Genomic DNA, 12,028 nt, shown 5'->3' on the forward strand with positions numbered 1-12,028 from the left:
GGTCCGCGCCCCCCCCACAGCCCACAGCGCCCCGGACCCCGGCTTCCAGGAGCGCTTCTTCCAGCAGCGTCTGGACCACTTCAACTTCGAGCGCTTCGGCAACCAGACCTTCCCCCAGCGCTTCCTGGTGTCAGGTGAGACCCCGGCTCCGGCCCCGGCCGGCCGCCCCCCAGCACCCCCGCCTCACCCGCCCTCCCCACAGACAGGTTCTGGATCCGGGGCGAGGGGCCCATCTTCTTCTACACCGGGAACGAGGGCGACGTGTGGGCCTTCGCCAACAACTCGGGCTTCATCGTGGAGCTCGCGGCCGAGCAGGGCGCTCTACTGGTCTTCGCGGAGCACGTGGGTGCCGGGCGGGGTCACGGGTGGGGGTCGCGGACACGTGGGTGCCGGGTGGGGTCTGGGGGCCGGGCTCCATGGCAAGTTCCCCCCAGCGCTACTACGGGAAGTCGCTGCCGTTCGGTGCGCGGTCCACGCAGCGCGGGCACACGGAGCTGCTGACGGTGGAGCAGGCCCTGGCCGACTTCGCAGAGCTGCTCCGCGCGCTACGGAGCGACCTCGGGGCCCAGGACGCCCCCGCCATCGCCTTTGGTGGAAGGTAGGCGCCTCCCCCGGTCTCCGCACCCCCTCCCTCCCCTGCCCCGACCCAGCGACCCCAGCCCTTCTCCCCACTGTTTGCAGAGGTGGCTGCGAGCTGGCCCGGCCTCTCCCCTCTGACTCCCACCGCTGCCTTTTCCTAAGGCCTCAGGCAGGGGTTCTAGGCTTAGTGTTGCCTCCTCCAGGAAGCCCTCCCAGCCTGTCCTGCCAGCCACCTGCTCAGCTGGGATGTGCTGGCCATACTAGCGGCCTTTCCCAGTGAGGGTTGCACCTGCACCAGGCCCAGGGTCAGAGTTTGTGGGTCTCAGAAGTGTCATCCTCCTTGTGGCACCTGTGGGCCCTTGAGGAGGGAAAGAGATTGAAATGGGGTGTTGGGGGCAGCAGCCCTAACCCTGTGTCCCTCGCTTAGTTATGGGGGGATGCTCAGCGCCTACCTGAGGATGAAGTACCCCCACCTGGTGGCGGGGGCACTGGCAGCCAGCGCGCCCGTTCTAGCTGTGGCAGGCCTCGGCGACTCCAACCAGTTCTTCCGGGACGTCACGGTGGTGAGTGAGGCTTGGGGTCCTCCAGGCCCCCTAAGGGACGGCGGCTGCAGTGAGCACGGTCTCTTTCCCCCAGGACTTTGAGGGCCAGAGTCCCAAATGCACCCAGGGTGTGCGGGAAGCGTTCCGACAGATCAAGGACTTGTTCCTGCAGGGAGGTGAAGCCCCCCCACCGCCCCCGACTGCCTGACCCGCCCCAGCGCCTGCTGTGTTCAAGGCTTGAGTCTCTGCCCCTTCCATGCAGCCTACGACACGGTCCGCTGGGAGTTTGGCACCTGCCAGCCGCTGTCAGACGAAAAGGACCTGACCCAGCTCTTCATGTTCGCCCGGAATGCCTTCACTGTGCTGGCCATGATGGACTACCCCTACCCCACCGACTTCCTGGGTCCCCTCCCCGCCAACCCTGTCAAGGTGAGGTGCCTCCTCCCGGGGCACAGGGAGAGGCCGGCTGGAGCGTCCTGAGGCGGGTGGCCAGCAGCCTGACCTCATCCTGGGAGCCAGGGAGGCGGAGCTGGTGGAGGGGACCCTGCTGAGTCGCTGCTGCCCCTGCACCCCAGGTGGGCTGTGACCGGCTGCTGAGAGAGGCCCAGAGGATCACGGGGCTGCGAGCGCTGGCAGGTGCCCTTCCCCTGGCCCCAGATGGGCAAGTGTGGAGACCCCAGGCTTGGCTTGGGTCCTGGGGACGGGTAGGGTGAGGATCTGTAGCCCGGCCAGGGGCTCTGCCTCCTGCCCCAGGGCTGTGGTGGGGTGGACAGCCCGACCTTCCCAGAAGCCCTGCAGGAGGCACTGGCCATCCTTGGGGGACTCTCCCAGCACTGGCTGTAGCCAGGTCCAGCTTGGTGGGTGCTGATCAAGGGCACCCTGGAGTCCCCAGGCACGGAGGGCAACAGAGGGCAGCAGGCCCCACCCTGCCCCGTGGGGAGTGGGAGGGCCCTCAACAGTCAGGCCCAGGGCTGGCAGCACAGACCCCACTGACCTCCAAGCAGATAGTCTGGAGGGCCTTCCTCACTGGGACACAGATCCCAGAGCCCCAGACCCCCTGCAGAACCGTTCCGAGGCGGGACAGGTTGGTGGCTGGAGCCCACGGTGTGTCTGTGTGTGGCTGCTGGACCCCAGCGCCTCTCCTCCCCAGGCCTGGTCTACAACGCCTCGGGCTCCGAGCACTGCTACGACATCTACCGGCTCTACCGCAGCTGTGCTGACCCCACCGGCTGCGGCACTGGCCCCAATGCCAGGGCCTGGGACTACCAGGTGTGGGGTTGTGGGTGGCCTGGAACCACTTGGGGCACGGGCAGGTGTGGGCTGGCCTGACTCAGGCTGGGGCACCTTCAGGCCTGCACCGAGATCAACCTGACCTTCGCCAGCAACAATGTGACCGATATGTTCCCCGACCTGCCCTTCACGGATGACCGCCGCCAGCAGTACTGCCTGGACACCTGGGGCGTGTGGCCCCGGCCCGACTGGCTGCTGACCAGCTTCTGGGGGGGCGGTAAGGCTGGGTCAGGGGCGGGGCAGCGTCCTGCTCTCTGCCCTGAGTTCTGCACCCCCTGTCCACGGCTCACAGCCCCCACGAGGGGCCCACATCACCACTTTCTCTGCCCCTTACAGATCTCAGAGCCGCCAGCAACATCATCTTCTTCAACGGGAACCTGGACCCCTGGGCAGGGGGCGGGGTGAGTCCTGGCCTGGGCCCTGTGACCCCGTTAGGTTGTTTTGTTTTTTTGGAGACAGGGTCTTGCTGTGTTGCCCAGGCTGGAGTGCAGTGGCGAGATCAGGGCTCACCGCAGCCTCAACCTCTGAGGCTCAAGCCTCCCAGTAACTGAGGCTACAGGCGCTCACCACCATGCCTAGCTAATTTAAAAAAACGTTTTTTTGTAGAGACACAGTCTCACTGTATTGCCCAGGCTGTTCTGAAACTCTTGGGCTCAAGCGATCTCCCCTCTCAGCCTCCCGGAGTGCTGGGATCACAGGCCCCTCGCCTGGCCCCTACCCCATTCCTGTCTTACCCGGGTTTGCCCCATCTCGTCACTTCCCGCCTCCGTCTCCGGCTGGTTCTCTCTCTGGTTGCTTGACGAACACTGACTCTCGACTCCGCCCTCTCATGTCTCCTCTCCAATGGGTCCATGGAGGCTGGGCGGTGGCCCCATTCCTTCACCTGATGGAATTCTTTCTGCTGACCACAGATTCGGAGGAACCTGAGTGCATCAGTCATTGCCATCACCATCCAGGGGGCTGCGCACCACCTCGACCTCAGGTATGGAGGGAGGTGGCCTGGCGATGGTCACGGGTTGGGTGGGACAGGCCCACCGAGGGCTGGGGCTGATGGGCCCCTTCTGTGCCCCCTCCCCAGAGCCTCCCACCCCGAAGATCCTGTTTCTGTGGTTGAGGCACGAAAGCTGGAGGCCACCATCATCGGCGAGTGGGTAAAGGCAGCCAGGCGTGAGCAGCAGCCAGCTCTGCGTGGGGCGTCTGGACTCAGACTCTGAGCACAGGACTGGAAGGGTCTCAAGGCTCCTCATGGAGTGAATGGAGGGAGGAGGCGGCTGCCCAAGCCCGGCCCTGTGTTTGCACCTTCTGGGTCCCCGAAGCTCAGCGCACCGTGGCCGGCCCAGCGTGTGGGCTTCACTCAAGAAGCAGCTGGCGGCACAGTGAAGGAGCTGAATAAACGCCTGGAAGACTGGCCATGTATGTCCCCTTCCTCTCTGTGAGGCCCACATGCGGGCTGGGGGCGTGGGACCCTCAGAGACAGGGCAGGGGATGCAGTGCATCCCGCACAGGCCAGGGTGGGCACTGCCCCCCAAGGAAGCCCCACTGTGCTGAGCCGCGGCAGACGGAGGCGGCAGCCACACCTCCAAGGTGACTCCTTCCCTGACATCCTCTGTACACAGCGACCCCTCCAGGGAAGGCCACTGGACAGTGCTTTTGGCCCCCAAGGGGCAGGCAGTTGCTGTCCCCTCCCCTCTGGGGCCACGCCCCCAGCACATTAGTCTCAGAGGTCCAGGTGAGAGGGAGAAGGTGCAGCTTTTCCGGCTGTTCAGGCCCCATCCACTGCCCTAGTCCTGCCCGTTCCGCCGGCCATGGGAAACCTGGTCCAGGAGGGCAGCACTGGGCCCCCCATGACAAGGGGCAGGCTAGGGTGGTGCTGGTCTCACCGTGACAAGGGGCAGTCTGGGGCAGCGCTGGGCCCCCCGTGACAAGGCGCAAGCACCAGGGCCACATCGCAGCTGCTGTTCTCACCTTTCCAGGCACAGAGGAAGGAGTGCGGGGTCAGAGCCCAGCGTGAGGCAGGAGAGGAAGCCCCAGGACGCCCACTGTCCCCAGGAGGACACAGGTGGCTGCTGTGGGATGTTGGGGGTTGTGGGGACAGAGCCGAGGCCCACACTCTGGGCCCGGACCTCCACAGGGGGGCACAAGGCCAGCAATCCTGGGCTGGGTCCAGGTAGCCCTCCCCTGTGCTGCCACCAGCTCTGGCTTCCCAGGGAAGGGAAGTCTTCTGGAAGTGAAGGTGACAGATTTTTCACAGGGGAGAGTGGAGGGGTGCGGCCCTAAGAGGTCACCTGGTTCACGGTCAGGGGTACCCAGCCAAGGCCCAGGGTCAGCCCTGGGATAGGGACAGCAGTAGAGTGATGATGAGGACGACGCTGCCACCACAGCCCAGGGCTCAGGGCCACAGCCATGCCAGCCCGCTGGGAGCTGCCTGACCCGAGGGCCCATGTATCCCTTACCTGTGCCCCTCAGTGCCAGCCCTGCAGGAAAGCTGGCCATGTGAGACGCAGGAGCAAGGACACCTGCCGCCAGGCATCTGCCCCACAGGGCCAGGGACATGGAGCTTCCCCATGGCCTCTCCCTGCCCCCCAGCAGGGGACAGCTGGAGTCCAGTCTCAGGAAACTGAATTCTGAGACATGACCCAAAGAATAGCTTCTCCCCAACATCCACCCGGACTTTCCCATCACAGAGACCCCTATAGGCACAGCAGACACACGGTTAGAGCAAATCAACTTTTATCTCCACCAAAAAGACCCATTCCACTGGAGGGGCCTGTGAGCCAGATGGACTTGCCGTCCAGCCCTCCAAGCCCGCTATGGGGCGGCCAGGAGGATCCCTGAGTCCAGCTTGTAAACACCAGAGCCAGCCCTGGAGCCTCGGGCCTGTGGGGTCACAGCAGCCCCTCCAGACCCTTGGGTTGGGGACATCTGAGGCTTCACGAGCCTGGACAGAGCTGCTCCCTGCGCTGTCCACTCGGTCACCACAGTACCAGGGACCACCTCAAAGCCCACTGTGGTCGGCCCAGAGACCTGCTCAGGCTTCAGTAATCGTGAGTCATGATTCGTGTTTTCTGGAGGACGCTGGCACAGGCTCCAGTGGCCCGGCCCACCCCGCCCCACACAAAGACTGCGGCTCTCACTCAGCCTCACGGTGTCCTGATGAAAGCAGAGACGAGGGGAGCCCAGAGCCAGTTCGGAGCCCGGGCCGCTCAGCAGTTGCCGGCACCACGTGGGCCTTTGGAAAAATGCCACAGACCCAGCAAGGCGCCTCCGCCCACCCGAAGTCCGTACGCCAGCAGCCGTGCCCCCTAGGCAGGGGTCCAGATAGGCAGAGGGTGGGCTTCAGTGTTGAACACGTAGGCATCCAGGCTGAGCAGGTTTGGGTCGTCAGAGAAGAGCAAGAACAGATACTTGAGAGTCTCCCCCAGGAAGAAGCTCTCCATCTTGTCCCTGGGCTCAGGCTTCTGAGGATCCTGGACGTTGTTGATGGAAGAATAGCCGCCCGAGGGGACCTGCGCAACAGCCAGGGCCTCGTCACCAGACGGGGTCACCCTGCACCCCCTCAGCCTCATCACCAAAGCGCCCTCCACCTCATGGTGAACGCAGCCCCCAGCGCAGGCTCGGGGTGGAGGGTGCCTCGATGGTGGCCACCCCCGGGCGAGCAGTGGTTCCACCAGAGCCCACCTGCAGATGCCAACAACCCTCAAGCGACCGCAACAGAAACTGCCTCCCCCAGAACCTGCGCTCAGAGCCTCACAGCTGCCTCACACAGGGCAGACGGTGGGAGCTGAGGCAGCAGGGGCCTCAGACCAAGGTGACAGCAGAGCCAGGAGGTGACTCAGGCCTCATCTGGCTCCAACGTGGAGGGCATGACCTGAAATGGGGCCTGGCCCACAGTGGGGATGGCATGGGTGTGTGCCTCCTAAATTGGGGGGGATGCTGGGCCCACAGCAGGGATCCTCCCCAGATAGGTCCTGAGAGATGTCAATGAGGGGTGCCCAGGCCCTCTGAGTACTCTGGGTCCCGCACACCATGAAGCTCAGTGGGGATGGAGATGCCGGGGCCCCCAACCTGCAGGGTGGCCACCCTGAGGCTGCAGCAACCCCACCCCCTCCCACCCAGGTGACAGCCACCACCAAGGGTGGGGCCAGCCTGAGCCCCACAGCCCAGCTGTGTCTGTGGCCCGGTGGCCATGACCACAGGGGCGAGGACAGACACTCACCCGCGTGAACCGGCTGAAGCTCTGCAGAATCTCCCAGCCCCAGTCCTGGTACTTGCGGTCCCCCGTGACGCGGTACAGGTAGAACAGGCTCTCCACGGTCTCTGGCCGCAGCAGGTTGTGCCTGTCTGCCGGCTGTGGGCAGAGCAGAGCTCAGGGCGAGGCCAGCCCTGCTAGCACCCTCCTCCTGACAGACCCCAACCCAGGCCCAGGCCCACCTTGACCTCCACGTCCCGACGGCCCGGCTGGGGATAAAGGTTGAAGTGCACGATCTCGGGACTCAGCCCCGTCTCCATCTGCCGGTTCATCTGATAACAAGTCTCCATGAGCTCCCGGGCCAGCTCCATGTGGCTGGCAGGCAGGCCGTGGTAGACGCCCAGAGCCAGCGTCCCTGGCAGGAAGCACACCAGGTGATCCTGGAATCAGAGGGTCTCTTCAGCCCCAGATCCGAGGTCTGGCCCTCAGCCTGCAGCTGTACGGGCAGCCAACGTGGGGGCCCAGCGCTGCCTCGGCCCCGGTACCCTGGGAGGGGAGGCCATGCGAGGGCACTTGACATGGGACAGTGGAGCCGCCTGGGCCAGGCCCTCCAACCTGGCTCCCACACACCACCCAAGGACCTGCTGCACACCGGGCACGGGGAGGGCTGGGGGAGGGAGCTGCTCTGGGGAAGCCCTGCCCACCCTGGGTGCCACACAAGATCTCGTTGCCCTGTTGCCAAAACAGGCCTGGCCAGGCAGCCATGGTCTACCTAGGGCCTCCACGTAGGCACCATGGCCAGGATTCCGTTGTTCTTTTCGACATCATGACTCAGGCACCTTGGAAGCCAAGGTAAAAGGGGCAGCGGCCGGAAGGCCCCACGGACACACTCACCATCTTGGCACTGAAGCGGCCGTGGGCAAGCTCCCCCACGAAGGTGAGCTTACTGGGCTCAGAGCGCCGCAGCAGGTGTGTCCTGACCCCCTCGATGGCTTCCACGTAGTCCTCCAGCAACCTGTGGACGCCAGCAGTCACCTCTACCTGGATGGTGCACGGGTCCTGGGTGGCACCAGGGACAGGCACGTGCTGGGCCCACACAAGCACAGCAGGCCTGGCCCTTGCTGGACAGAAGGTGCCACCCTGCATAGCCCATGGCCCTCAGTGACGATGCCCCCCTCATCCCCCCAGAGGCCACGGTGAGAAGTAAATGAATACGCTCCCCACAGAAATGCCTGGGCCAGGCCTGGCACGGCTGCGGTTTCCTGACCCACAGTGGGGCAGGGGGCAGCAGGAGTGGGGGACCGCGGGAGCTGGGGGGCCGTGGGCCAGGCCTCACTGTGTCTCCTGCTTCCCGCCCTGGATCCACTGCTTCAGCAGGTACTCATAGTAGCTGTCGGCCCTGGCGCCCAGCGTGAACACGCCCAGGTGGGTGAAGAGGCCGCTGTGGGTGTTGATGAACATGGGCACTAGCCCGTCCTTCTTCCCAGACAGGCCGTGGATGTGCTGCGTCACCTTCTCCACGGCCTCCTGCGGCAGAAAGGGGGACAGTGGGTTTACTGCCTGGGGAGAGCTGCAGGGTGAGCCGTAGAGAGGCTCTGTGAGCTATGCCTCCCCTCGCCCCAGCACCGACTGACTCCCAGCAGAGAGAGCTCTGTGCCCAGCCCACAGCTGTCCTCGCCCACATGGCTCCTGGTGGCCACACCACACAGCCACCAGTGCAACACACCTGAATGTCACTGCTCCCGACAGGCGGTCGCCACAGAGCTGACCCGTCTTCAGGATGGCTCTCATCCCTTACTCGAAGGGACAGCATCTGACAACCACAGGCACTGTCCTCACGAGAGCCTGCCAGACCTGGCCGTCAGCCGCGGCTCTGGAGGGGCGGCAAGTGTGCCTGCCTTCTGAGCCCAGTGTTGCTCCTGATGATATGAAACACCCGGCTCCACGCCCTCCTGGGGAGCTCCCACTCGTCCTCCAAGTCACAGCCACCCTCAGCTCCTCAGGGCTCACGCCCAGCCGGCAGCACCAGCCGTCCCGGCCCACAGCGGGGCACAGGGTACCGGGACGTTAGGGCATGCCCAGCAAGGACTCTCCGGATCTCCACACAACGCAGACACCCAAACCCATGCCAAGCGCCTCCGAGGCCTGGCTGCTTATCCCTGTGTACCTACAGCAACCAGAGGCCCTGGTGACGTGGGGGTGCCCATGGGCGCCTGGGGCCATTTTCTGAGCGGCAGTGGAAACGCCTTCTAAACGTCTGCATGGGAGCCTCACGGGGATGGTGTGGGCTGCACTTCTCACCACAAGGGGTCACAGTTGCTCTAAAGAGGGATGTGTTCAGCTCATGAAGAAGAACAGGGATTCGAACGTAAGGCCAAATGCATGAGCAACAATAAACAGACCAGCTGTGCTTCATGAAAATGATCATCTGTTATCTATTAAAATACACTATTAACAAAGTAAAAAGAGGCCAGGGACCGTGGCTCACACCTGTAATCCCACCACTTTGGGAAGCCAGAGTGATAAGATTGCTTGAACCCAGGAGTTTGAGACCAGCCTGGGCAACATGGCAAAATGCTCTCTCTACAAAAGAGAGACGGGTTTTCTAAACAAAATTTTAACTAGTCTGGTGTAGCTGCAAGCTCCTGTAGTCCCAGCTACTCAGGAGGTTACTACACTCCAGCCTGGGCAACTGAGACCTTGTCTCTCAAAAATAGAAAACAAAAAGTAAAAACAAAACCGACAGATGAAAGGAAATATTTGCAAATCCCACTTCTGATATGGAATCACTATACGGAATGAAGAACTCCTACAATTCAACAAGACAAACTACCTAATTAAAAAAACAGGAAGTGGGCCAAGTGCGGTGGCTCACGCCTGTAATTCCAGCACTTTGGGAGGGTGAGGTGGGTGGATCACCTGAGGTCAGGAGTTCGAGACCAAACTGGCCAATACAGTGAAACCCCGTCTCTACTAAAAATACAAAAATTAGCTGGACGTGGTGGCGTGCGCCTATAATCCCAGCTACTTGGGAGGCTGAGGCAGGAGAATCACTTGAACCCAGGAGGAAAAGGTTGCAGTAAGCCAAGATTGTGCCACTGCACTCCAGCCCAGGCAACAGAGATAGACAAAAAAACAAAACAGGCTGGGCGTGGTGGCTTAAGCCTTTAATCCCAGCACTTTGGGAGGCCGAGACGGGTGGATCACTAGGTCAGGAGATCGAGACCATCCTGGCTAACACGGTGAAACCCCGTCTCTACTAAAAAATAAAAAAACTAGCCGGGCGAGGTGGCGGGCGCCTGTAGTCCCAGCTACTCAGGAGGCTGAGGCAGGAGAATGGCGTAAACCTGGGAGGCGGAGCTTGCAGGGAGCTGAGATCTGGCCACTGCACTCCAGCCTGGGCAACAGAGTGAGACTCCGTCTCAAAAAAAAAAACACAACAACAACAAAATAAAACACCAGGCAGAGAATCTATGAATTATGTTGAGTTTAAAAAAAAAAAGAGGCCAGGCACAGTGGCTCATGCCTGTAATCCCAGCACTTTGGGAGGCCAATGGGTGGATCACCTGAGGTCAGAGGTCAGTTCCAGACCATCCTGGCCAACATGGCGAAACCCCATCTCTACTAAAAGTACAAAAAAACAGCCAGGTGTGGTGGCGGGTATAGTCCCAGTTACTCGGGAGGCTAACGCGAGAGAATCGCTCGAACCTGGGAGGTGGAGGTTGCAGTGAACCGAGATCACGCCACGGCACTCCAGACTGGGTGACACAGCAAGGCTCCCCGTCTCAAAAGAAAAAAAAAAAAGGGCAAACGACTTGAACAGGCATTTCTCCAAGATGATGCACAAATGGACAATAAGCACATGAACTAATCCCCAGCCCCGTTCGTCACTTGGGAAAAATGCACATCAAAACCACCATGTGAGGGCCACGGGGATGGCCACGGCCCACAAAACAGGAAGCAGCGAGTGCTGGCGAGGGTGTGGAGGCTGAGCCCTGGGCACTGCTGGTGGGAATGTGACATGGTTTCGCCACTGTGAAAACAGTATGGTGGGGCCTCAACAATTACACAATGAGTTACCACGTGATCCAGCAATTCCATTTCTACTACTCAAAAGAACCAAAGCAGAGCCTCAGGCAGGTGTGTGCACCCGCGCTTCCAACAGCCAAAATGGCATAGCCCTGGTGTCCACCGGCGGAGGGAGGAGTAAACAAAAGTGGCATGGCCACGCAGCAGATATTCAGCCTTAAAAAGGAATTTCTGAAACGTCTTCGCGTATAAAGCTTAAAGACGCTGAGTGAAAGGAGCTCAAATAAAGGGACAAATCAGGCGGGTGCAGTGGCTCACGCCTGTCATCCCAGCACTGTGGGAGGCCGAGGCGGGTGGATCATGAGGTCAGAAGTTCGAGACCAGCCTGGCCAACATGGTGAAATCCTGTCTCTACTAAAAACACAAAAATTAGCTGGGCGTGAGGGCACACACCTATAATCCCAGCTACTTGGGAGGCTGAGGCAGGAGAATCGTTTGCTGAGATTGCACCATTGCACTCCAGTCTGGGTGACAGAATGAAACTCCATCTCAAACAAAGAAAAAAAAAAGGACAAATCGTGAGGGATCCTACTCACACGAGGAACTCCACACAGTGAGGTGAATAGTGTTTTCCAGGGACTAGGGAGGGACATGAGGTGTCACTGTGTGATGGGGAAGGGGAGCTTCAGTTTTAAGATGAAAAGGGTTCTGGAGATGAAGGTGATGGCTGCACAACAGCATGAATGTGTGTAACGCCATCGACCTGCACGCCTGCAACAGCGTGAATGTGTGTAACGCCATCGACCTGCATGCCTGCAACAGCATGAATGTGTGTAATAACACCAACCTGTATGCCTGTAACAGCGTGAAAGTAACACCACCGACCTGCACACCTGCAACAGCGTGAATGTAACACCACTGACCTGCACGCCTGCAACAGCGTGAATGTAACGCCACCGACCTGCACGCCTGTAACAGCATGAATGTGTGTAACACCACCGACCTGCACGCCTGCAATAGCGTGAATGTGTGTAACGCCACCAACCTGTATGCCTACAACAGCATGAATGTAACGCCACCGACCTGCACGCCTGCAACAGCGTGAATGTGTGTAATGCCACCGACCTGCACGCCTGCAACAGTGTGAATGTGTGTAACGCCACCGACCTGCACGCCTGCAACAGTATGAGTGTGTGTAACGCCACCAACCTGTATGCCTGCAACAGCGTGAATGTAACGCCACCGACCTGCACACCTGCAAGAGCATGAATGTACCGACCTGTATGCTTGCAACAGCACGAGTGTGTGTAACGCCACCGACCTGCACGCCTGCAACAGCGTGAATGTGTGTAATGCCACCGACCTGTATGCCTGCAATAGCATGAATGTGTGTAACGTC

At 61.0% G+C, this 12,028-nt stretch overlaps 2 protein-coding genes across 3 annotated transcripts in view; one reads left to right on the forward strand and one right to left on the reverse strand.

The window, feature by feature from the left end:
* Positions 1-25: 25 nt before the first annotated feature.
* DPP7 (dipeptidyl-peptidase 7) lies at positions 26-3,673 on the forward strand. Its single transcript, XM_011957259.1, has 12 exons — positions 26-134; positions 203-342; positions 435-598; positions 1,025-1,142; positions 1,216-1,297; positions 1,384-1,550; positions 1,697-1,757; positions 2,272-2,390; positions 2,472-2,628; positions 2,748-2,812; positions 3,323-3,393; positions 3,490-3,673. Exons 4-12 carry the CDS (start codon positions 1,038-1,040, stop codon positions 3,623-3,625), a joined length of 963 nt encoding a protein of 320 aa, XP_011812649.1. The 5' UTR covers positions 26-134; positions 203-342; positions 435-598; positions 1,025-1,037; the 3' UTR covers positions 3,626-3,673.
* Positions 3,674-5,123: 1,450 nt separating this feature from the next.
* MAN1B1 (mannosidase, alpha, class 1B, member 1) overlaps positions 5,124-12,028 on the reverse strand; it is a 24,011-nt gene continuing 17,106 nt past the window's right edge. For both annotated transcript variants that reach the window (XM_011957260.1, XM_011957261.1), the window contains 5 exons: positions 7,937-8,127; positions 7,495-7,615; positions 6,843-7,040; positions 6,628-6,759; positions 5,124-5,917 (listed from right to left, as the gene is read on the reverse strand). In XM_011957260.1, the coding sequence (XP_011812650.1) occupies positions 5,714-5,917; positions 6,628-6,759; positions 6,843-7,040; positions 7,495-7,615; positions 7,937-8,127 (846 nt within the window). In that variant the 3' untranslated portion in view covers positions 5,124-5,713. The remainder of the gene's footprint in view (positions 5,918-6,627; positions 6,760-6,842; positions 7,041-7,494; positions 7,616-7,936; positions 8,128-12,028) is intronic.

Source organism: Colobus angolensis, unplaced genomic scaffold (genome assembly GCF_000951035.1).
Source record: "Colobus angolensis palliatus isolate OR3802 unplaced genomic scaffold, Cang.pa_1.0 Scaffold44, whole genome shotgun sequence".
NCBI lineage: Eukaryota > Metazoa > Chordata > Mammalia > Primates > Cercopithecidae > Colobus > Colobus angolensis.

What these genes read in the sequence shown, in the direction of transcription:
- DPP7 (XM_011957259.1), top strand. Translation starts at nt 1,038, where the DNA reads ATGAAGTACCCCCACCTGGTGGCGGGGGCACTGGCAGCCAGCGCGCCC. An exon ending in GGACTTGTTCCTGCAGGGAG is followed by an intron (nt 1,298 to 1,383) that starts GTGAAGCCCCCC and finishes CCTTCCATGCAG; the next exon opens with CCTACGACACGGTCCGCTGG. An exon ending in ACCCCTGGGCAGGGGGCGGG is followed by an intron (nt 2,813 to 3,322) that starts GTGAGTCCTGGC and finishes TGCTGACCACAG; the next exon opens with ATTCGGAGGAACCTGAGTGC.